A 25,804-nucleotide genomic window follows, 5' to 3' on the forward strand; every position below is an offset into this window, starting at 1 on the left:
CCCCTGCGGGGCGGGAAGAGGGGGGGGCCCGCCCCGCGAGGAGAGGGAATGGGGTTCCTCCTCAGGCACCCCATGAGCGGGGGAGCGTCTGCCTGCCTCACGCAGGCTGAGGGCAGCGGGGAGCCGTGGTCCTTGCCTCACACGCCCTGGCTGGGAATGGGGGGGCTGGGCTGGGCTGGTGGTTCTGTATCTGGGATGGGATGGGATGGGATGTGGAGACTGGCTTCAGGGCGTGGCTTTGCAACTCCCATCCCTGTGTGACTTCAGACAGGTCCATCCTGTACTTCAGTCCCCTTCTGAAATGCGGCGGCTGCCTTCCTACCTCCTCAGGGTGTGCAAGGCTAACCTCCAGAATGGTGCTGAGATGCGGTTCGTGTGGGATGAGGGCCAGAGGAGCTAGCTAGCTAGAGGGGTTCTGTCATGGGTGGGGAAGGGGAGTCCCCCCCTTCACACATATGGAGTGGGGAATGGTGAACACTACTCTACTCCTTATTTGAGAGGACATTCTGAATTTGGTGTCTACAAGATGTGTTTTGTCCCATAATCTCACACTGATGGAGGCATAGGATTGTTCCTTGCGTGGTGTGCTACGGGACCTGGCATTCAGCTGCAGTGGTAGTCTATTGGGAGCCCTAAGCAGGAATATTTTGTCACCCTCTCCCCCATGCCCAACACACTGTCAAAGCAAATAGGGACCCTCTTGAGCTGCTCAGGGACCTAAGCAATTGCTTAGTCTGCTTACGCCTAGCGCCAGAGGAAGATGGTTTCCTAGCTGTTAAGACTAGTCTGATCTTTTGCATAACGTAGGTCAGATAACATCATCCTGTAATCAAACCTATCTTTTGCGGCTGAGGTAGAGCATTATCTTTTAGAACAGCAATTCTCAAACAGGGCTCCAAGGACCCCAGGGGTTCCTTAGAAACTGCACCGAGGGTCTGCAAAATATTACAAAAAAATAAAAAAATCTCACTGCATGTCTGCATCATCTACTAATTAAAACTAACAAATCTACTTTTTCTGTTTACACAACATATGCCATGGTGTATGAACAATGCGTAATACTCACATTGTATAAGCATCAGTGTCAAATCTCACTGCTTTGCAACAGCAAATCAGAAGTGACCTCAGTTTTTTTGATGGCTGAGAGGTCTTCGGTGGGTGGAAGTGGAATATATTTTTACAGTGTATGAGCAAATTACATTGAAAATGGATAAGTTTTTTAAAAGTCCTTATACTACTACTGCTAGTTGCACTGAAGGAAGCCATGAAAAATCCAGAGTTAAGTAGTAAGAAATGAATAACAGAAAGTTGATAAAATTTATATTGATTTTTATCAAATTTATTGATGAATGACCGCAAGGCACTGTATACTTACAAATCCTATCAAACGAAGCAATTAAATCAGCAAAGTTGAAACTATACTTCATAACAAGGCACCTGGAGTATAAAGATAAATCCAGAGACTTTTTTCAACAAAGGAAAGAAGAATAAAACTCAAATGACAAACATAACATTGGTTCTGGAAAAGGCTCTGAAAGCATCTTTCTTAACAGTACTTTGGATTGTAAAGAATAAAAAATCCCATACCACTGGAGAAGAACTGATTCTGCCCGCTGCTTTCAAAAAGTGTGATGCGCTGGTAAGCGAAGATTCTTAAGGCCATACCACTTTCTAACAACACGTGATGAAAAATGCCAACTAATTGAAAGGCTACATATATGTGAACATTTTGCTGTTCAGCTTGATGAGACAACTGATGTTGGTAATGCAGAACAATTATTAGTTTTTGTTTGTTATGTTTGGCTGGGGGGACATTTTGAAAGATTTTCTTTTTTGTCAGGAGTTACCAAAACAGACAACAGGTCAGGAAATATTCAAATTATTGGATGATTTAATGAAAGCTGAATCGCTGAAGTGTGTTGCTGTTTTCATGGACAGTGCTGCCACTATTACAGACAATAGGAGTGGTGGTGTAACAAGAATACAAGCCATAAACCCACAGTTAATTGTAACACACTGTATGTTGCATCGCCAGGCCCTTGCATCAAAGAAAATGGAACCCCAATTTCTGATGTGCTAAATTCAATTTTGTAAAGTCCTGGCCTTTGAATTCACATCTTTTTGCAAAGCTGTGTTTAGAAGTGGGTGCAGGACATGACAAATTAGAGTTTCATATGAAAGTGTGTTGGCTATTTCTCAGCAGAGTGTTAGAAAGAGTTTTTGAGCTTGGCAAAGAGCTGCTGGTTTTGTTTTCTGTGCACAATCCAACAATCACCACAAACTCTGCATACTTCGCAGACATTTTTAACTTGTTGAATGCACTGAACTTGTCCCCACAAGGGGGCAATGCAACCATACTTGAGGTAAGTGACAAGATTGCAGCATTTCAGAAGAAAATATTTAGAAAACTAGACTGAGCAGCAGAATCTGCCACTACTGACAGAATTTCTGGATCCAAACAGCGTGACAATTGACTGTGTGAAAGAAAGGATTGTTGCTCATCTTTCAACTTTGTCAGAATACTTCAGGATTTACTTTAAAAATATAAACATGGAGAAATATGATTGGATTCGGGCTCTGTTCTCAACTTTTGCTATATCATTTTGCCATTTGAGTGGAAAAGCAGAACAGAAGCTATTCAACCTATTGTGAAAATTAAGTTTCAGGAACAGACACCTTGCCCGTTTTGGCTAACTGTTGCTGTGGAGCACACAGTTTTAGTTACAAAAGCAATGAAAGTGTTGCTACCTTTCCCAAAAACATATATATGTGACGCATCATTCTCTGCCATGACAGCTATGAAGACAAAGTTCAGGTCCTGACTGAAAGTGTAGAATGATATGAGTTTGCTTGTCAACCATCACACCAAGGACAGATAGACTCTGCAGTAAGACATGCACACCCATGTCACTGATATCTGTAATTACTCATACTCTTTTTCTTAAAGTGGGGGTTCTCAAACTTTATTGCATCACCACCTCCTTCTGAGAAAAAAAATTTACTAGGCAATCCCGGGGAGGTAAGGGGGAGAGGGCAAAGCCCAAGTCCTGCTGCCCCAGGCAGGAGGCCCAAAGCCCAAGGGTTTCAGCGTCAAGCAGGGGCCCTATAATTGAGCCCTGCCACCCAGGGCTGAAGCCCTTCAGCGTAGGCCTCAGGAAGTCTAACACCAGCCCTCATGATCCCATTAAAAAGGGGTCATGACCCACCTTGGGATCCCGACCCCATTTGAGAACCACTTTCTTAATCCATTACTAACAGTACATGTTTATATGAAGTACACCTATACTTTTGTTAGCCATTTCTCAGTTGGAGGTCCATGATTAACATTACATTTGAAAAGGGGTCCATCAACAAAAAATGTTTGAGAACCTCCGTTTTTAGAAAGACATCCAATTTCAGCTTAGACTTCAGTGAAGGAGAATCCACTACACCCTTTCATAAATTGTTCCAGTGGTTAATTCCACTATTAAAAAATCTCTACTGTATTTCTGGCCTGAATTTATCTAGTGTCAGCATCTAGCCATTGACACATGTTAAAGAGCCTTCTACAGTCTGAAATTTTCTCCCTGTGCTGCTAATTATAGCCTATGACCATAGACTTGTATCTTTCCCAGGCAGACCCTTAAAGTCTGTAGGTCTACATTTCTCTGGAAAGTGTCTTATTTGGGTGATAGTACGACCTGATCATCTGCACTGGAAGTTCAATATATTCTAGTTATTTTAGACCAAGGAGAACATATTCCAAAAAAGTGATGTCACAAAAAAACTCAGCCCCCTCTCTTTTATACTGGATTGGGGAAAGGTTAACTTGTGTTCCTCTTGTTGCCCTCAGCTTCAGCTGTATGGCCCAGGGAGAGTGTCTCTTTTCTAAGAGGATCCCAGGTAAGTTAGGGCTTTATGTGTCAGAAACACCACCTTAAATTCTATCCAGAAGCCACTGTATGGCTAGTGCAGCTCCAGAGTGCAGCTGTCACATGCTCATGGTAAGTCGTCGTATGGGTGCCATATTCTGCACTAGCCCTAGTTTCTAAGTGGATTTAAAGTGTAGCCCCATTGCATTGCAGTCATCCAGTCTAAAGTATTTATAATACTACAGAGTAGGTAAGAGTTGTTGAATTCAGTCACGTGCTCCTGCTGCATGTGTGGGTATGGAATAGCAGTCTGCCATCCTGTGGCATCTCACATTAACCTAATGCACTAAGCAACATAATTATATTTTGGTACTGTGACAGACCCAAACCAGTGGGGTACAGGAGTCTGGCAGAGGGCAAATATACTAGTCACTGGATAAGTAGCTTTCTGTTCCCTGAGTGACCAGAGCAGGGGCTGCACTAGAGTAATCAGGAACCTGCTAGAACCAATTAAGGCAGACAGGCTAATTAGAACACCTGCAGCCAATCAAGGCAGGCTAATCAGGGCACCTGGGTTTAAAAAGGAGCTCACTCCAGTCAGGTAGGGGGGGAGCTAGAGGAGAGGAAGTGTGTGTAGCTGGAGGACTAAGGAGTACAAGCGTTATCAGGCACCAGGAGGAAGGTCCTGTAGTGAGGATAAAGAATGTGTTTGGAGGAGGCCATGGGGAAGTAGCCCAGGGAGTTGTAGCTGTTACAGGAGGCACTATAGACAGCTGCAATCCACAGGGCCCTGGGCTAGAACCTGGAGTAGACACAGGAGGCGCTGACTCAGATTGTGGGGAAGATCACTGAGGAGAGCAAATCTGCCAATAAGCGCAGGACCCACCAAGGTAGAGAAGGAACTTTGTCATAGTACATAACACTAACACTTGTGGCAATTAAAAGAACCTGATCATATAAAGATTATAGTCATATGGAGGCCCATACTTCAATCACAAAGGAGTCTTGCATTCTTCTGCATGTGAAAACTACACCCAATGCATGCCCCTTTATTCCCATTCTTGATATCTCTGGCATAATAAATCACGCTTGCTCTATACTCTCCCTTCTTTGAATTGCTGAAACAGTTGTTTCATTTTACTTCTCTAGCTGCTCTTTCAGCATCTCTTGGGAACCTCTCCCTCCCAGACTGTCCCATTTCACCTTAAGTACCAGCTGATAGCCCTCTCTTTTTCTCTCTATACCTGGGCTCCTGGCACAATGACCAAATTTCACAGCAATAAATTCTGTTGCAATGTGTTCTCGCTGAACTATCTTTCAATCTCTTTCTTCCTCCCCCAGCACAAGACTTTGGCTCATAGTTGAAATAATCATTGCTGAAAATAGCCATCAGCAAATCTTACCCAATGATTATTTGCAATAGTGGCTTTTCCCCCCTCTATCTTCTTCAGATACAGTTCCACAGACCATGGCAGTTGTGATAGTATCCAGGCAGGCCAGCTCAGAAACTCCCTCCCGCCATTTGTGCTAGAGAAAAGGGGGAAGATCATAGCTGGTTTCAGTAGCAAGTTTTTCCAGCTGCCACAGCTTCAACTATTGCACTGTTCTCCAGGTAGTCCAGATAACCAGCCAACGGTTCTGGCTCCCCAACTTTGCACTTCCTGGGTCCACACAATAGTACAGGGAGAAAGCACTGGAATCCAATTAATTTCTCTTTTGGGAGTTTAATGTCACTCTCCACTTGGAGACTTGGCTCTGGCAGAAATTTCCTCTCTCAAAGAAGCAAGTGTAACAATAGTGCTTGATTCTGCACAAATAAAATACAAGAGCCATATATCTGTTACAATAGCTCATTGAGAACCATTAGGCAACATAAGCCCTATTAAGTTATTTTTGGCAGACTATATTCAGCAGCCAATAAGATAATGGGTTATATAGCTGCAGCTGAAGTTTAGATGTGAAAAAAATACCATTTTGGGATAACAAATACAAAAACTTTTCCATTTCTCTCCTTCAAGATCATGTGTGCCATTGTTTGATAGGTCATTCTTGATATACTTACAGGTGTCAATGTTCCAAAATACCATGTATCATCTTTACAGCCTTCCAACAATATTTGCCAGCAGAAGTTTTGGAGGGATTTTTATACCAAGAAGTGGAAGATTCAGGATGACTGACAAATAAGGAGGTGGGGGGAGGAAGAGGAGAGAGAAAGAAAAGCCATCCAGCCAGAGATCAATTCTCATTTAATTTTAGGAGAGCCAACGAGGAAAGGACACACTCTAGAGCAACGTTTTTACCAAAGGCATGTAAAAAATGAAAAAACAGAACAAGACTGACTTGGAAATGTTTTAAGTCAACACTGTGTTTGCATTTCAAATTTCCACACAAATATTTTATTAAACTAAAACCAGTTACTCAGCCGCCATCCACAGAGGGTGGTTTAACCAACCGAGCTCCAACCTCAGAACCTGTTGCAGTCAGGGACACTCCTGTCATTGGACTGTGCCAATACTGACAAAATAATCTAGTGGGCGAGCTGGATTATATATAATGCGGTTCTGAGAGGCATAACGGCTCCAATCTAGTTGATTGTGTTTGCTCCCCGTGTTTCCTCTGTATCATAGGTACAGCATGAATTCACTGGTTTTCCTAAAGACAGGTCCAGCGTAAGAAAAGCAAGAAAAAGGCGTGTTGGATTCTAAAGTGTAAATGTCTTTTAAAAAGGTATCAAATCTTTTAAAATAATTTGCCACTGAACTGATTACTTGGCTAACATGTAGGATTTCCAGTCTCAGTGAGGAGAGGATGAGTGCACACAGGGATGGCCCTAGGCTTAGCCAGGCCTGGTGCTAAATAAGATATGCAGGGGTGTTAAGCAGACAGCTATAACCACTGCAGAGCTTTGGTTCTGGGAGAGCAGGGGGTCATGAGGATCAGATAATGGTGCTTGTCAATGAGGAACTAGGGAGGGTGAAAGTCTCAGAGTTAATTTTTTCAAAGTGTGTATGGTTGAATGGAGAGGCTAATGGTGGGTCAGAAACAAGGTGAAGTGGTAGGTGTTTTCTGGGAGAGGGGCCTGAAGTTGCAGAGACCCCAGTACAGGGCCCTGTGCAGCCTACACTTGGTATGTGCCTATGGTCAGCTGTACAAGTATATCAACCCAAGTTACTTAAGGTGCCTAGCACAGCAGCATCTTGAGACCCTCCCTGACCCTCCTCTCTCTCTTCATGAAGCAAGGAGGGGAGAGACTGCTGCAAAGATGCATTTTGGTTTAACAAAATTGGCAACTTCACCTGGTAGAAGGAATACAAAATTCCAAGCTATGTTTTGTTTTCTTTAAATTAATGATAAATTAAAACTGGGAAGTTGATGCAATAAATACACAAAATATTTTAAAAAAAAAAAAAAAAAAAAAAAAAAAAAAAAAGAGTTACAAGAGCCTCAATGGAATTCTATCCAACTTAACTACAGACTGATTCTTCACAGATCAACAGATGTCTCCAAAATCAGCTGCAGCTCCCCTCCTTGCTAACTGGGCTTGGTTAATAAGTGCTATCACCTATCCTTTGGAATACTGTTAAGACAACAAAATGATACATAGCACAAGAAAAGAAGTCTACTCCTAAGTTGGTTTTTCATGCTGCCAAAGGGGTAGGAAGTAGCCATGGATGTAGGTCCATATAGCAGTGTAGAGTGAGAGAGAGAGACATCCATCAGCAGGACTTCCTAGACCTGATTGCAGAGCAGATGAGATGTTGGATTACAAGAAGAGTTCCTTGGGGTCTGTCACAACAAGGGATATATTGCTGGAATTCTCTCGGCCAGTGATAGAAGGTGAGCAGAAAGGGACTAACCCTCTCGGACGCTGACCCGGGGCTCTGCTAGTGAACTGTGGATGATCCCAATAATTGACTCAACACCAGCTCCCTCCAAGAAGGTACGGTGATCCCCTTCAATGACATGGACAGATACTTTCCCCTCACAGACCTACACGTGGCAAAAAGACAAAAGAAAATTTTATATCCAGAATTCTAAAGCATTTTAGTTCCACATTCTTGCTGCCTTAGCTATAAAAGACATGAAAGTCTGAGAAAGAGTGAGGTTGAAGGTCTCTTGCTTCTGACACATGTTCCATTCTCTGTTCTGACTATGACCTTTTCATTTCAATGCTTCAATGTATGCACTGTTGAGGGCAGGCCATAGGGGGCCAGGACCTCTACCTTGGGCCCCAGTAGAAGTGGATCCATTTTCTCCATCACAGCAAGGAATAAGCTGGTGTAGTTGGTTGTGTTGGGAATGTAAACACTTTCAGAAAGATGGCAATTTTAAGGATAGTCTCTTGGTGGGTGGGAACACATGCAATTAACTTTTCTTAAGTGCATGATAAAAATCATATCACACAATGCTTGGTGGGAAGGGGAATAAATGAGAAGTTCCAAAAAGGAAGAGCATCTGGGCTGTAATGAGGAAAGGAAGGAGGAAGATTATTTTTAAAGAAGAAGATCAATAAATTCTCTTCCCCTTCCTGCTGTCTTCTGTTATATCAAGGGGGAATAATTTTAAAAAATATGAGTGCACAAAGGTTAAAAAGCAAAGACTCTTTTAAATTGTCTCTGCTTCAACCCTCCCCATACTGACTTGTTTGCAGACTAGTAGCTCTTCAGAGCACAGAATGCATTTTGGGAGCTATAAGAATTAGCAGTAGAAACAACTGTCAGTTGCTGTTAAGGAATTGCTTCAAAATTGGAGTGAGAACTTCTCCGGGACCTCAGCCTCCTTTGAGACTGACACTGGCCTAGAACTCTGCAGCCTCCTCTTCATGTTGTTTTCTGGGGACTTTTCAGTTTTCAGGAAGAGAGAGTTGCAAAATTATTATCCCCCAAAGTCAATATTTTTTGGGGAGGGCAAGAATATGGCTTCCTGCCACTTCCTTCCTGCCCCCGAACTAGGAAAGTGCAGCTTCATATCTGGAGCTGTTCCTTAAACTAACCTCTGAGAGCTTGTAATCTCCACCCAGGCCTTCTGCATACTCGTTGTGGGTCTTTGCCCTCAGTAGCGTCACATTCCCATGATACTTGGACTCCGGCACATACTTGTCAGCAGCCTTCAGTTTGTAGTAAAAGGAAGCAGCAGCAAAACAGAGAGTTTCCCGATTGATGTTTTTGTGGCTCAGCATTATCAGATCCACAGCAGCATTGACACGAGCTTCCAGGTCTTGCAGAGGCAGAAGAGTCTCCAGCAACTATAGACAGTAAAGAAAAATTTACTTCTAAGTGAGGTGCAGCTACCAGCTTCTTCTTGTGTGTAAGAGGCATTTCCCTGTAGCTATAATAAGGGGAGGGACATTACCTTATTGTATTCAGTGCTTGTGAACTGCTGAATGAAGGCACACAACGCTTCAGTCTCTGCCTCAGCCTCATTTCCTGGGGTCAGCTTGGCTCGGTAGCTCTGGAAGAGAGGAAGTGTCAGTAACACAAAAAGGGAAGCTCTCTCTTGCTCATTAGATAAGATACCATAGCATGGTGCCCTGTACTTGACATCAAGAGACTGAAAAGCTTGGGAGAATCCAAACAGGACAACAAACCTAGAAACCACACAAAAAGAGTACAGGTGATCTCCATGTGGATGTTACTGGGGGACTGACCAATTGCCAATATTTTGGGGTCCTTTAGAGAGCTTTATGCCAGCCAGAAGGGAGGATGTGGGGGTGCTAGGAGGCCTAGCCAGGTTAGGACCCTTGCTTGCAGCCCAAGAACATGTTGGAGGCTTCAGTAACTTGAAACAAAAAGGCTAATTCCACCATTTATTATAGGACATATGAATCAGCACTTGCATCCAAGTCAGCTCATGGAGCAGAGCTACTGTTTTACACAGTCACGTACACCTCCTTGTCAGCTATTTTTTTTCCTGGAAATTTTTTTTTTTAAATGGCTCAGATCACAAGGAAGGCTCTCAAATCATTAACATTGGTGAGAGACAGGATGGTCTCTGAAGATTCCCCTGGAATCTCTTACCTGAGTGTATGCTGCCACATAGGAGTGAGACCCATCAAACAGGAAGAGGCTGTTGAGTGAATGGGAGGGGTTCTGCTGAGCTTGCAGCTGGGAGCACATTTCAAAGGCTACACAGGCTCCAAAGGAGTATCCTGCAATGCGATAGGGTCCCTCAGGCTGCACCTGCTTTATACAGTCAATGTAATAGGCTGCCAGGCTCTGTATACTGTCCAGGGGAGCAGCTAGGAAGAGGAAGCAAATATTGAAGTTAGGGACAGATTGAAATCAGAGTGAGAGATGAAGTTACATCTCTACCAGCTTAGTAACGGCTCTATTAGAAACACTCAACTGCTTTTAAAAGTGTGTTTCTATATAGATGACGACAAGGGTTAAATCTCTATTTCTAACCAAACAAGTAATTGTGCCCCAGCAGCATCACTGATGAGCAGAGTCTTGTCCATCACTCTGGCATACGGACCCCCCTGCACGAGAACACACTTCCACATTCAAGCATCTTCTATTTACACGGATATTTCTCTTTCCCATTTAACTGGAGATGTTTGTGACTTTTCTAAGTGGACTTAGTCATGGGTCACTGAAGCTTGGAGCTCTCCATGCAGAGGTCAGAAACTAAGCCCTCTATGCAATGATGATATCTACCAAGTGAGGTTTAGAGAGTCAAGATGAATAAGGATACAGATACCTTTTGTGCACTGGAGTCCATAGCTGGGCATACTGAGTCTGGAGGCAAGTGTGTGGAAAACTGTGATGGATCCTTCGATGGGGTGAATGAGGAAAAGAGGGCGTTCTGTGCTCTGTACCTCATTGAGCCGGGTGATTGTTGGCCCTTCTGGATTTACCAGCAGGTTGTTCAAGTCCAATTCAGGGTGCTCAGCCTGGCCAGCTTTCATCAGAAGGGATGGTTTCAGTTCTTTAAAGGAAAGGACGTCAGGAGAAGTCAGTTATACTCAGGGTCAGGTTAGTGGGACAGGCAGCATAGCCCACATAGAAGCGAAGGCTCATCTGGACTAGCCCTCTTGCTCACTAGATCATTAAATGGCAGTGAGTGTAATCCATATAGAAATTCAGGCTGTGTGCCTCAGAGGGGATGTTCTGCCAGTGCCTTGAGGAAGGGGGACTCGTGGAGCAGAGCTGCTGTTTTACAGTCACCTACACCTCCTTGTCAGCTATTTTTTTTCCTGGTAATCTTTTTTTTTAAAATGGCTCAGGTCACAAGGAAGGCTCTCAAATCATTAACATTTAATTTTTAAAAAAAATTTAAAATTTAAAGTTTCAAAATTGAAAAATTAATTTTTTTTTAAAAAAATTTAAATTTAAATTAAAAAAATTAAATTTAGAAAGGACACTACCTCCTTCCCCCATAAGCCTGGCTTTGAATTTCCCTGTCCACACTGATACTGCTGCTAAAGGCTAGTTCAGGTTCAGGCTGACACTAGCTCTCTGCATCCGCATTGCTGATGCTATCCAGGGGGCACCTGGAGAGCTGTGCTGGTGATCAGGCAGCAGAGAAATGGAGATGGAAGACAAAATGAGCTTCTTTCTCCTGGCCTTGTGTCTTCTCTTAGGGACTTCCCTGCCAATAACTGGCTGGACCAATCCACTGGGGCAGCACAGCTCTAAGTGGCAGTGCTATGCCCACTTGTTACTTACAATACGATCAGTTCACACCAGGCCCCATTCCATCACCTGTCACTAAGAGGCTCTCACCATTACATATTGAAAGGGACAGCATGGGAGTCTATTTATTATTTTAAATGTATATGGACCCCAATGGCTATTTTTGTGACCACTGTCCCCACTAAGGCCAAATTCAGATGACATACCCTCTGCTGTTCCAGACTTGGACGAAAGTTCTCGCAGTTTATTAATTGTAAGCAGTCGAATCTCTCTCATAGTCATGACAAGATCATAGTCCCTCTCCAAAGTCTGACGCACTTCCACTCCCATCAGGGAGTCCAAGCCTAGGTCTGCCAGAGAGCTCTCAGCATTCAGACTGCTCACGTCACGGACACCTGATGAAAAGAACCAGATGTTTGAAAAACAGACTGATGTCCTTCTACCTTTTGGACTATTTCTACAATTATTATTGAACATGGGTATTATGGTAGCGCCTAAAGGCCAAGCAAGAGTAGGATCCCACTGTGCTAGGCACCACACAAAAAGAGAGCAGCAGATGACCCCTTCTCTAAAGAACTCAAACTAAACAGACGAGACACATACCCCATCCCTGATCCTAACACACCAGCAGAATGAATAATGTCATGTTGGTGACACAGTTTTTAATTATTATTAATTTGTAGTTTTACTTACAAGGAGATCAGCTAAATGAGAAGAAAAGGGAGAGGAAGAGTGGGTGAGAAGCAGATGTGGAATGAGGCTGAGGTGAAGAGATGGTGAGGGAGGGAGAGGGGGAAGGATGGTGCAAACAGCCAATCAGCACAGGGCAGAAAGAGTCCAGTCAGAATTGTAGAAAGTTCTGTGAATGTCCAAAAGACCCTGCTTCTTCAACTTCTCCTCTTTTCCCCGTTTAGCATATTCCAGGGCTCCATTCGCTGTACCCATGACCTTCTCTCTCAAGCCTCACTTCTCGGGCAGCCCCATCCACTTCCTTCGGTTCACCCATCATTACCTCTGGGCAAACTTTTCTCAAATGTACTTCACACTTTTGTCCAAGTTCTTATGTCTTCGTGGATAGTCCACAAAAATATTGAGCAGAGGGTGGTAGTATTTGTTTATGGCAGCACCCATGATGTGCTAGGTGCCAAAAGAGGTACCTTAGTTAAAAACAAAGTTAATTAAAATTAATAATAGAAAACAGAGCAAAGCTAAACAGATTTTATGCTAATTTTACAGACCATCAGAGAAACTAAAAGTATTCATTAGAGGAATTCACTCATACCTTTCCAGCATGTTGGTATATTTTACTATATATGCTAGTATATATACTAGTCATTGCAGATGCAACACCTGTTCCCCCAAATCATCTCCTAACCAGGGCTGCCCAGAGGATTCAGGGAGCCTGGGATCTTCGGTGGTGGGGGGCCCCTGCTTCGGCGGTAATTCGGCGGCGGGGGGTCCTTCCGCTCCGGGACCCGCCACCAAGGTGCCCCGAAGACCTGCGGCAGGGCCCCCCCACCGCCAAATTACTGCCAAAGCAGGACCCGACACTTCGGCACGGCGGGTCCCACTTTGGCAGACGGAAAGACCCCCCACCACCAAAGACCCAGAGTGGAAGAAGCTCCGGGGGCCTGGGCCCTGCGAGAGTTTTCTGGGGCCCCTGGAGTGAGTGAAGGAGTGCCCCACTTACCCCCCTGGGCGGCCCTGCTCCTCACTGCCTCCCTAGAGCTTTCACAGGTCATCTCCAGTCCATTCCCCATAGCTGGGTCACACCCTGGACCTGGTGTTTGGATTAGTTGTCAATTTACATAACAGTGCAAGCCACCATAGATCTATCAGTTCTAGCCAATAGCATCCAGTATCAAACACTGTGTTCCTGGGCAAGCTCATAGAAACAATAGCCAAAGGCCAACTTCAAGCTCATTGAATTGACCCTAATATCCTAGACCCAGCATAATCTGGATTCAGGCTAAGACATGGGACTGAAACCACTTTAGTGGCACAGATGGACATCATTCTGCTGTCAATGGCAGAGGGCAGACACCCATTCTCATCTTCATGAACCTTTTTTACAACATTCAACACTGCTGAGCATTCACAGATTCCAAGACCAGGAGGAGATCATTGGATCATGTAGTCTGACCTCCTTATAACACAGACCAGAGGACTTTCCCAAAATCATGATGGAGAATCTACCACAAACCTTGGTCAATTGTACTGGTTAATTACTCTCACCATTGAAAATGTACACCTTATTTCTATTCTGAGAATGTCTAGCTTTAACTTCCAGACGGTGGACTGTGTTATATTTTTCTCTGCTAGACTGAATAGCCTATTATTAAATATTTGTTCCCCCATATAGATACTTACTGACCTCTCAAGTCACCCCTTAACCTTCTCTTTGTTAAGCTAAATAGGATTGAGCTATTTTAGTTTATCACTATAAGGCATGTTTTCTAATCCTTTAATTATGCTCATGGCTCTTCTCTGAACCCTCTCCAATTTACCAACATTCTTCTTGAATTGTGGGCACCAGAACTGGACACCATATTCCAGCAGTGGTCGCACCAGTGCCAAATAAAGAGATACAATAACCGTGCTACTCCTACCGGAAATCCCAATTTATGCACCCCAGGATCAGATGAGCTCTTTTATCCACAGCATGACACTGGCAGCTCACATTCGGCTGACTACCCACTATTTGTTCCTAGACGTATACATTTACATTTAGGCACATTAACACACATTTGCACACAGTGGGACTCCACAAGTATCAATTCTCTTTCCAGTTCTATTCAATATATTATGTGCAGCCACTAAGTAAACTAGTCAGTCAACATGGACTCATGCCAGCAACGTGCAAATGGATATGTATCTCTTCTTATCCTTCACCACATATGACAATACTTTATCACCTAGATGACCCAGTGCTTGGATGAAATCAGCTCATAGATAAAAACAGTAGTCTGAAGGTGAATCCAGAGGAAAAACTTTGAAGAGTTCACAGGCACCATGCAGTTTCTTTTGGTTAAAGGCACACACGCACAATTGGTCACTTCAGTCCGTAGTTTAGGAGTGCTCCTGGAATCCTAACAGCTGCTAGTCTTGCACAGCAGCATCTGCAAATAATGGTTTCCACCACCTCCAGTTGAATAGAGGACTCCATCCCATCCTGGTGGATGATGACCGTGCCTCTTTTATACACACCTTTGCCAGCTCCTGTCTGGCCTACTGCAATGCAATAACTGGGTATGACGCAGTCAGCCCTTAGGAAGCTCCAGTTAATAAAGAACACTAGCATGTCTCCTCAGAAACATAAGTTACCATTAGCCCATCAGATCTTGTCCTCCACTCTCTACATTGACTTCCCATAGAATAAGTTTAAGGTCTCAGTGCTTCTCTTCAAGGTGGTCAATTGCCTGGACCCAGTATACTTAAAAGATTGCCTAAAGTTCCATGAAGGTGGTTGTGGTGACAGTTCTACTCCTCAGGCACAGTGGAACTTTTGACTACAAGAATAAAGCTCACCTGTGCAGCAGACAGAGCTTTTTCAGGACCCAGTCAGACTTGGGAAACAAACTCCTATAAGAGCTAAGGACAAATCACAAACCTCACTCCCTTCCACTCCATGTGCAAGGCACACTTCTTTGATTTGCCTTCTGTAATATAAACATAGCAGCATGGACATTTAAAAAAAAAATCCTACCAAAACACTACAGTGCACAAAAAATTCTCCCCTTGTAGAGAGGATAGAGAGCTCAAACTGCTCAACAGAAGTTAGTCATATCACTTAATGCACTACTGGAGGTGCTCAGATACACCAGTGAGGGCACCATAAGAACCTAAATAGAATAGCATGGAACAGAGGTTTTCCAAATAGATGTTTAAGGACGGAGAGTTCCTGACCTGAGGAGCTTGCAGTCCAAGAATGGACAGAAAGACAGGTTATCAGAGGTTAAGGAAAGGAGAACAGAAAGATTTTAGATTTAGTTGTAGACAATGCAGAAGAAATTACAAGTTAAACATAGATTGGGAGTGGAAGGAGGAAGAGGAGTCCAACATTCCTATTATAGTCCTTTATGGATGATGCTGAATGTAGCATATGCATGAGAATTAGGAGTTTGGCATACAAAAGTGGAGTGGTAGAAGTATCATGTCAGATGGTGAGATCCAGGTTCCTTTGAGAGGGAGGAAAGGGAAGAGGAAAAAAGGTGGAGATGGTAAAACTGCTGGTGTACTGAGACCAATGCTTATCATGCTGACCAATACTATCTTATTAATTCCTTATACCCCGTGTTGGTCTGTCTGCATTCATTTATAGTCTCTTGTCTTATACTTAGATTGTAATTTCTCAGGGGCAGGGACTGTTCTTATTCTGTGTTTGATCAGCACCTAGAACAATGGCATCCTGGTCCATGACAGGGGCGCCTCAGTGCTACTACAATAATAAAAAGATGGAAAGATCGGACAGAAGATGATGGAACAAGGCAGCACAGAGTGAATGTGATTGGCATCCTAACAAGATGATAAAGCAAAAAAATAGTGAATCAATTAGTTATGCGGATCATTAAAGATCAGTTAATGAAAAATCAGGATACAGAGAAACAAGGCATCAGAGAGTTAAAATGAGATGCTGAACTCTAAATCTTTTCCCCCCACTGCCAATATCAGTACCTTTTCCTCCAAATCCTGCATAAATTATAACCTTGGTGTCATCTTCCTCTCGGGCATCTGGACTCTTGCTAATTCCTCCTATCACCCTAAATACTCTAATGTAAAACCAATCCCCATGGATCAAACTGGTCTGATCTTCCTTCTCTCTGGCCTCCCCTGACTCAACTCCATTGTTCTCCCTTTCAGTCTGTCAGAGATCTTCCTCTCCAACCATGTTCCCTCTCCCTTGTATTTTTGCATGGATGACTACTCTTCTGCATTCAATTCAAGCCTCTCACCCCCTCACCGTTAAGGCTTTTCATAGACACTCCTGCCTATATGTCGGACCTCATTTCCTCCTACACCAAATCCTGCTCCCTGTGTTATGCCTAAGGGAATTCTGCACACACAAAAAAAATTCTGTGCCAAAACAGTTAAATACTCTGCACACAATATTTTAAAATTCTGCAAATTTTATTTGTCAAAACATCACAATATAATCACATCATTTTCAATTATTTGCTGACAAGTATTTTGAAATAAAATTACCAAAATAATTGAAAACTGTGTGATATTATTATTGTGTTTGTGTTATTTTGACAATTAAAATATGCAGAACTTTGCGTTGTTTTAAATTTTTTTAATGTTTCAATGCAGAATTTCCCCAAGACTATCAGGGATCTACATGGCACAATCTGTGTATGGACAGCTCGGTGGACAGGGGAATCTGGGTGCACAGGGGCTCAGTGCAGGGTTCTGGGTGCAGGGGGATGGGACTCTTCAATGGGGAAGGTGTGAGGTGAAGGTGGTTAGGGCTCAGTTGGGGAAGAAAGTGGGGCTTGGTGTGGGGGTCAGGGTGCAGCTGGTTGGGGCGCAGTAGGGTGGGGGTCCAGGTATGGGGGGGTCTTCTGATGAAGGGCATGAGGCTCAGCAGGGTGGGGATTTGGGGGATGGTTCGGGGGGCTTCTGATACAGAAGGGGTTCAGGGGTGTGCGCACGCATGCACAGGGAGCTGCTCCCCCTGTCCACCCAACCCCCATGCACCTGGACCCCCCTGCACCAACCTGCTGCCCCTCATCTCCCCACTGGAACCACCCCCCCCCACCCCCCACACACACGTTCCTGCAGCCAGGGAAAGTTTCTGGGGCTTGATCTGACCCAGCCCTGGCTGCTCCATGCAGGGAAGGGGGAGGGAGAAACTCAGTCTCCATCCTCTTCTCCTCCTCACCCCCAGCTGGGACTAATGTTCCTGTGTGGCCAGGGCATCCCCAGACTTCCCTCCCACAAATTATTTACCTCTAAACCCCCCCACCCCCCCAAAAAAAAACAAACAACAACAACACACTACCTGTTCTGTGAGGTCAGCTCTGACCACTGCCTGTGCTGCTACTGTATCTGTATGCATCTCAATACTGTGAAGTCTTGGAAGCTAAGGTCTAGCCTTCAATTTGTGCATTTTTCCTATTGTGAAGTTCTGTGCACATGCACACTGCTATAAAAATAGTGATACAAGCAACACTCTCACAGCTGTGTAACAAAGATTAAGATACTTCTGAAGCGTCAATAGACGCTTTGGACCAGAACAGGCTGCACTCCTGCATACAATTCCCTTCAGACAGTGGCTGGCACCAATACTTCCTATAGCAGATTCTAGAGTAAGCTGTGGCTTCTAGAATTCTGATCACAGAATGTTTGTAATTATTAATGATCTAATTTACCTAGGATGTGGGCAACAGCCTCCACAAGGTCCCGCTGGCTGCTTCCTTCACTCTTCACTGAGACCTTCTCTGCCAGAACAAAACTAGACATGACAGGATGAGGCTGATTCAGGAAGTGGTCCAGAACTTCCAGGCATGAGCTGAGTCGCTGGGGAAGAGTTCCACCAACCACAGTGTCGTTACTGCCCATTGTCTCCAAGACAACACCAACATCACCAATGGCGCCCCATTGCACGGCCAAGCCTGTGGAAGAAGGCAGAAGAGAGAACATATTAAATGACTTATTGGAGCACATGGCAGCAGAGATAGGGGAAAGCTAAAGAAAAACAGAGCAGGTGCCTTCATTCACTTGAAAATCTGGGTGAAGGGTCAGAATCTGGAAGGAAAGTGGGCAATCGTAGCAGGGACAAAGGAGATGTGATGGAGTAGGGACTGTTTGTGTGGTGGTGAGAGAGCCGAGGAGGACTTTAAGTGAGGGACAGGACCTAGGCCTGTAACCTGAGCCAGGTGGGGGGGGGGGGGGGGGGGGGAGGGGTGTCAGCACCTTTTGCCTGGGAAGCTGGACAAAGGAAGGGGCCAGCAGTAGGGGAGTTAGTTCAGTTTTGGTTTTGGGCTGGGTGGTGGGAATTCATGTTATCCTAAGCTGGGATCCAAGCATCCTGAACTCCTAGAAGGACTCGATTGAGGGGTCCTGACTGTGCCTACAAGCTCTGCTGTAACCTGCATTCCTGTTGTCCAATAAACCTTCTGTTTTACTGGCTGGCTGAGAGTCACTGTGAATCCCAGGAAGAGGGGAGCAGGGCCGGACTTCCCCACACTCCGTGACAGGAGGGACAAGCAGGAATATAGAGGGGAAAGTCTAATGATCACCACAGAAGTATGGGGAATAAAACGGGAAGAACCAGACATTCCAGTGAACAACCACAGTTATGACATAATTGGCATTGCAGAGACTTGGTGGGATAATTCATGACTATTGGTATAGAAGTGTAAAGTTTGTCCAGCAAGGACAGGCAGGGGGGAAAAAAAAAAAAAAAGGAGAAGTTGTTCCCTTGTATATCAAAGATAGATAAACTTGCACGAAGGTTGAAATAGAAGTGGGAGGTAGACCTGTTGAAAGCCTCTGGTAAGGATAAAAGGGGTAAAAAAAAAAAGCATGGATGATGTCATGATAGGGATCTATCACAGAATGTCTAACCAGGAAGAAGAGGTGGGTGAGGCTTTTTTAAAGAAAACAACTAAGAAATCATCCAAAGCACAGGACTTGGTGGTGGTGGAGACTTCAACTACCTAGATATCTGTGGGGAAAAATAATACAAAAAGGCACATATTGTCCAACAAGCTATTGGAATTCATTGGAGACAACTTTTTTGTTGCAGAGGGTGGAGAAAGCAATTGGGGGAAAAAGGCTGTTCTAGATTTGATTCTGACAAATAGGGAGGAACCAATTTAGAATTTGAAGGTGGAAGGCAGCTTGGGTGAAAGTAATCATGAAATAAGAGCTCATGATTTTAAGGAATGGTAGAAGGGGGGAAAAAAAGCAAAAGAGACAATGGACTTCAAGAACTCAAAGAATTAGTAGGTAAGGTCCCATGGGAAGCAAGTTGGGGGGGGAAGGGGGGAAAAACGTTCAGGAGGGTTGGCAGTTTTCAAAGAGACATTATTGAGGGCACAAGAGCAAACTATTCTCATGCACAGGAAAGAGGAAGTATTGTAAGAGACAACCCTGGCTTAAACTGGAGATCTTCAACATCCTAAAACTCATAAGTCATACAAAAGTGGAAGCTAAGTCACATTACAAAGGACGAATATTAAAAAAAAAACAAAAAACAAAAAACAACCACCACCACCACCACCACCCCAAAAACTCCACACACAACCATGAAGAGGGAATTAGAAAGGCCAGGGCACAAAACGAGATTAAACTAGCTAAGGACATAAAGCATAACAAAGAAATATTTTACAAAATACATTAGAAGCAAGAGGGCGATGAGGACAAAGTAGATCCATTCCTCAATGAGGAAGGAAAAACAATGACAGAAAATGTAGCAATGTCTGAAATAGATGTCTTTTTTGTTTCAGTTTTCATCAAAAAAGGTTAGCAGTGATCGGACGACTAACATAGTGAACATCAGGGTAAATGGGATAGGATCTGAGACTAAAAGAGGGAAAGAAGAAGTTAAGAATTACTTATACAAGTTAGACATCATCAAGTCAGCAGGGCCAGATGAGATCCTTTAGTATTCTACGATGTAACTGTCTGAAGAGAACTCTGAGCCATTAACGATTATCTTTTGGAACTCATGGAGAATGTGAGATCTCAGAGGGCTAGAAAATGGCAAATATAGTGCTGACCTATAAAGGGGGAATATCGACAACCCAGGGAATTATAGACCAATCAGCTTAACTTGGGAACCAGGAAAGATAATGGAGCAAAACAACAAAACAAAAAAAATCAATTTGTAAGTACCTAGAAGATAAGGTGAAAAGTAACAGTCAACATGGATTTGTCATCAACAAATCATGTCAAATCAACCTAATATCCTTCTTTGACAACCCTTGTGCATAAGAGGACATCAATAGATGTGGTATATCTTGACTTTAGTAAGGCTTTTGGTATGGTTTCACATGATCTTCTCATAAACAAACTTGGGAAAGATCGCCTAGATGAACCTGCTTTAAGGTCCAGCATAGTTATAAATGGTTCACAGTCAAGCTGTAGGGGCATATGGAGTGTGTCCCAAAAGTATCTGTCCTGCATCTGGTTCTATTCAATATCTTCATCAATGATTTAGATAATGGCATAGAGAGTATGTTTATAAACGCTATGGATGATACCAAGATGGGAGTAGTTGCAAGCGCTTTGGAGGACAGAATTAAAATTCAAAATGATTGTGAAAAACTGGGAAAATGGCCCGAAAGAAATAGGATGAAATTCAATATAAGCAACGTACTACACTTAGGAAAGAATAATCAATTGCACAGAACACAAAAGGAAAATGACTAAGGCCTGGTCTACACTACGTGTTTAAACCGAATTTAGCAGCGTTAAACCCATTTAACCCTGCATCTGTCCACACAATGGAGGCTCTTTATATCGCTATAAAGGGCTCTTTAAACCGGCTTCTGTACTCCTCCCCGACGAGAGGATTAGCGCTGAAATCGGTATTGCCATGTTGGATGAGGGTTAGTGTGGCCGCAAATCGACGGTATTGGCCTCCGGGCGGTATCCCACAGTGCACCATTGTGACCACTCTGGAAAGCCATCTGAACTCAGATGCACTGGCCAGGTAGACAGGAAAAGCCCCGTGAACTTTTGAATTTCATTTCCTGTTTGGCCAGTGCGGAGAGCTCACCAGCACAGGTGACCAAGTAGAGCTCATCAGCACAGGTAACAATGCAGTCTCCTGAGAATCGAAAAAGAGCTCCAGCATGGACCGCACGAGAGGTACTGGATCTGATCACTATAAGGGGAGAGGATTCCGTGCTAACAGAACTCCGTTCCAAAAGACGAAATGAAAAAACATTTGAAAAAATTTCCAAGGCCATGATGCAGAGAGGCCACACCAGGGACTCAGTACAGTGCCGTGTGAAAGTTAAGGAGCTCAGACAAGCCTATCAGAAAACCAAAGAAGCAAATGGAAGGTCCAGGGCAGGGCCGAAAACATGCCGCTTCTACACTGAGCTGCATGCAATTCTAGGGGGGTCCGCCACTAGTTCCCCACCCGTCCGTAGATTCCAAGGTGGGGTTCGTAATCTCAGCCATGCCTGAAGATTCTGCGGACGGGGAAGATGAGGAGGAGGAAGACAAGGATGAGCTTGCAGAGTACACAGCACTCTGTTCTCCCTAAGAGCCAGGAGCTTTTTTCTCACCCAGATGGAATTACCCTCCCAGCCCTCCCAAGCCACTAGCCCAGACAATGAAGCCATGGAAGCGACCTCTGGTGAGTGTACCTTTGTAAATATAAAACATGGTTTAAAAGCAAGCGTTTTTCAATGATTAATTTGCCCTAAGAACTTTGGATGCATTCATGGCCAGTACAGTTACTGGAAAAGTCTGTTAACATGTCTGGGGATGGAGCGGAAATCCTCCAGGGACATCTCCATGAAGCTCTCCTGGAGGTACTCAAAAGCCTTTGCAGAAGGTTTCTGGACAGGACAGCCTGATTCCGTCCTCCATGGTAGGACACTTGACCACACCATGCATGTAGCAAGTAATCTGGTATCATTGCATGACAAAGCCCAGGTGCGTATGGTCCCGGTGATTGCTGGCATTCAAGCAACATCTGTTCTTTATCTCGCTGTGTTATCCTCAGGAGAGTGATATCATTCATGGTAACCTAGTTGAAATTCAGGAATTTAATTAAGGGGACAGACATGGCCATTCCTACTGGGCTGTTTGCCTGTTGCTTAAAAGAAATCCTTCCTTGCAGGTAGCCAAGCTGGGGGTGGGGTGGGGAGGGGAAATGGCATTGAGCTTTTTCGTGTTTGGCTCGCAGTGATCTTCCATGATACCAGCCATATGGTGGGGGGAGGGGTAAAGCGATCATCCCATAGAATTGGATGGGGGGAGGTGGTTTCTGCTGCTGCATGTTAACAGGAAAGAAGCAGCACTGAACGGAATTTGGTTGGTATTTGGGAAAGGAGGGCACTGTGTATATGAAGGCTGCAGAAGCCGAAAGACAGTGGCTTACCATGGACGCATGCAAGCTGAATTCTGCTGCCCGGAGCTGTGTCTGCGAGATCTCTAACACCAGAGCCGCAAGCACTCAATATTAAGATGCAAAATGTGACCTTGTAGTGAAATCACATGTGCTATGTAAGGCGAAAAGTGTTGTTCACAGTGAAACAGTATAAGCATTGTTCTGTAAAATGTATCCTTTTTCCCCTCCCTGATGCAGCTGCAAATTTTTCAAGCCTCTCTATTCCATCCTGAAGGCTATCTCAGATAAGACGGCGGAAAAAAAAGAAGCGAGATGAAATGTTCTCAGAAATCATGGAAGTGACCCGCAATAAAAGAGCTCATCTGAATGAGTGGAAGGACGTGGTATCAAATTACAGGAAAGATGCCAGTGAATGTGAGGACAGGAGGGACCAACGTGAGGACAGGAGTGACGCTCAAGATGAGAAGTGGCGGCAGGAAGATCAGAGGTGTAGGCAGGAAGATCAGCGGTGGTGGGATGCAACGCTGGGGCTGCTGCGTGATCAAACTGACATCCTCAGACGTCTGGTGGACCTTCAGGAACAGCAGCAGGATCACAAAGTGCCGCTGCAGTAACCTCCCTCACCGTGTTCCATATCCTCCTCACCCAGATGTGTAAGAACACATGGGGGAAGGCTTCGTGCACGCGCCCACTCCACCCCCGTGGACAGCACAACCAAAAGGCTGTCATTACTTTGAAATTTTTTTAGTGGCCTTTTCCTTCCCTCATATCCTCCTCCCAAATCACACTCAGGCTACCTTGTCAGGTCTCTCCCTCTTTTTATAATGAATTAATAAATAATACATGATTTTTAAACGATAGTGACTTTATTTCCTTAGAAAGCAAGCTGTAATAGAAGCGGGAAGGTGGGTTGCTTACAGGGAATGAGTCAATGGGGGGGGGGGGGGTCATCAAGGGGAAACACACACAGCAGTCAGACCGTACCCTGGCCCATGATGAAACTCTCTTTTTTCAAAGCTTCTCTGATGCGCACCGCTTCCTGGTGTACTCTTCTAATAGCCCTTGTGTCTGGCTGCACATAATTTGCCTCAGCCTCCCACCCCGCTAGAAAGGTCTCCTCCTTACTCTCACAGAGATTGTGGAGCACACAGCAAGCAGCAATAACAATAGGGACATTGATTTGGCTGAGGTCAGAGCGAGTCAGTAATGTGCGCCAGCGCGCCTTTAAACGGCCAAATGCACATTCTACCACCATTCTGCACTTGCTCAGCCTGTACTTGAACAACTCCTGACTACTGTCCTGGCTGCCTGTGTATGGCTTCATGAGCCATGGCATCAACGGGTAGGTTGGGTCCCCCAGGATAACTACAGGCATTTCAACATCCCCAACTGTTATTTTCTGGTCTGGGAAGTATTTCCCTTGCTGGAGCCGTTTAAACAGAGTAGTGTTCCTGAAGATGCGAGCATCATGAACCCTTCCCGGCCATCCCACGTGGATGTTGGTGAAACGTCCCTTGTGATCCACCAGTGTTTGCAGCACCATTGAAAAGTACCCCTTGTGGTTTATGTACTGGGTGCCCTGGTGCTCCAGTGACAAGATAGATGGAACCCATATCCCTATCGCTCCACCACAGTTAGGGAATCCCATTGCAGCAAAGCCATCCGCTATGACCTGCGCATTTCCCAGAATCGCTACTTTTCGTAGCAGAAGCTTAATGGATTGCTTTGGCTACTTGCATTACAGCAGCCCCCACAGTAGATTTTCCCACTCCAAATTGATTCCCGACTGACCGGTAGCTGTCTGGCGTTGCAAGCTTCCAGAGGGCTATTGCCACTCGCTTCTCAACTGTGAGGGCTGCTCTCATCTTGGTATTCTGGTGTTTCAGGGCAGGGGAAAGCAAGTCACAAAGTTCCATGAAAGTGCCCTTATGCATGCGAAAGTTTTGCAGCCACTGGGAATCATTCCAAACCTGCAAAACTATGCGGTCCCACTAGTCTGTGCTTGTTTCCCAGGCCCAAAATCGGTGTTCAATGGCTAGAACCTGCCCCATTACCATCAGGATCTCCAAAGTGCAGGGGCCCGTGGTTTGAGAGAATTCTGTGTCCATGTCCTCATCACTCTTGTCACCACGCTGCCGTAGCCGCCGCCTCCTCGACTGGTTTTGCAGGTCCTAGTTCAGCATAGACTGCATGAGAATGCGTGAGGTGTTTACAACATCCACGACTGCAGTCTTGAGCTGAGCAGGGTCCATGCTTGCTGTGCTATGGTGTTTGCACAGTTTACCCAGGAAAAAAAGGCGCGAAATGGTTGTCTGCTGCTTTCACAGAGGGAGGGGTGAGGCTGTACCCAGAACCACTCGCGACAATGTTTTTTGCCCCATTAGGCACTGGGATCTCAACCCAGAATTCCAAGGGGCGGGGGAGACTGCGGGAACTATGGGATAGCTACCCACAGTGCAATGCTCTGGAAATCGACACTAGCGTCGGTACATGGATGCACACCGCCGAATTAATGTGCTGTGGCCGCGTGCACTTGACTTTATACAATCTGTTTTTAAAAAACGGTTTCTGTAAAATCGGAATAATCCCATAGTGTAGACGTACCCTAAGAAAGAGTACTGTTAAAAGGGATTGGGGAGTTATTGCGGTTAACAAACTAAATCCGAGTCAACAATGTAATACTGTAGGAAAAAACACGAACATCATTCTGGGATGTATTAGCAGGTGTTGTAAGCCAAATACAAGTAGTAATTCTTCCACTCTACTCTGCACTCATTAGGCCTCAGATGGAGTACTGTGTCCAGTTCTGGGTACCAGACTTTGGGAAATATGTGGACGAACTGGAGAAAGTCCAGAGCAGAGTAACAAAACTGATTAAAAGTCTAGAAAACATGATCTACGAGAAAAAAAAAAAAGAAGAAGATTCCAAAATTTGGGTTGGTTTAGTCTGGAGAAGAAAAGACTGAAGAGGGACATAAGTCTTCAAGTACTGGGCTTCAATTGGAGCAAGAGATTTAATTGTAACAGCAGTTAAGCACTGGAATAAATTACGTAGCGAGGTTATGGAATCCCCATCATTGGAGGTTTTTAAGAACAGGTTAGACAAACACCTTCTAGGAATGGTCCAGATAATATTTAATCCTGTCTCAGTGCAGGGGATAGGTCTAGATGACCCATCAAGGACCCTTCCAGTCCTACATTTCTATGATTCTATGCTGATTGACAATCCACAAATGTACAAAGGGAGTGTGTGCACGTGTGCATGAGCCAGAGAACACGGTGGG

At 44.6% G+C, this 25,804-nt stretch overlaps 1 protein-coding gene and 1 long non-coding RNA gene across 2 annotated transcripts in view; one reads left to right on the forward strand and one right to left on the reverse strand.

Annotated features, from left to right (window-relative positions):
• The first annotated feature begins 1,378 nt into the window (after positions 1-1,378).
• Positions 1,379-4,966, forward strand: LOC127032692 (uncharacterized). The gene is made up of 3 exons (XR_007768869.1): positions 1,379-1,639; positions 3,833-3,882; positions 4,638-4,966. It is a non-coding gene; the product is annotated as an uncharacterized LOC127032692 (long non-coding RNA).
• A 1,114-nt stretch (positions 4,967-6,080) lies between these two features.
• FASN (fatty acid synthase) overlaps positions 6,081-25,804 on the reverse strand; it is an 83,934-nt gene continuing 64,210 nt past the window's right edge. The window contains exons 37-43 of the mRNA XM_050919909.1: positions 17,857-18,099; positions 11,692-11,880; positions 10,551-10,778; positions 9,869-10,089; positions 9,204-9,302; positions 8,845-9,096; positions 6,081-7,841 (exon numbers count right to left, since the gene is read on the reverse strand). Coding sequence (XP_050775866.1) covers positions 7,704-7,841; positions 8,845-9,096; positions 9,204-9,302; positions 9,869-10,089; positions 10,551-10,778; positions 11,692-11,880; positions 17,857-18,099 — 1,370 coding nt within the window. The 3' untranslated portion in view covers positions 6,081-7,703. The remainder of the gene's footprint in view (positions 7,842-8,844; positions 9,097-9,203; positions 9,303-9,868; positions 10,090-10,550; positions 10,779-11,691; positions 11,881-17,856; positions 18,100-25,804) is intronic.

This window comes from Gopherus flavomarginatus, chromosome 12 (assembly GCF_025201925.1).
Source record: "Gopherus flavomarginatus isolate rGopFla2 chromosome 12, rGopFla2.mat.asm, whole genome shotgun sequence".
NCBI classification, from domain to species: Eukaryota; Metazoa; Chordata; order Testudines; family Testudinidae; genus Gopherus; species Gopherus flavomarginatus.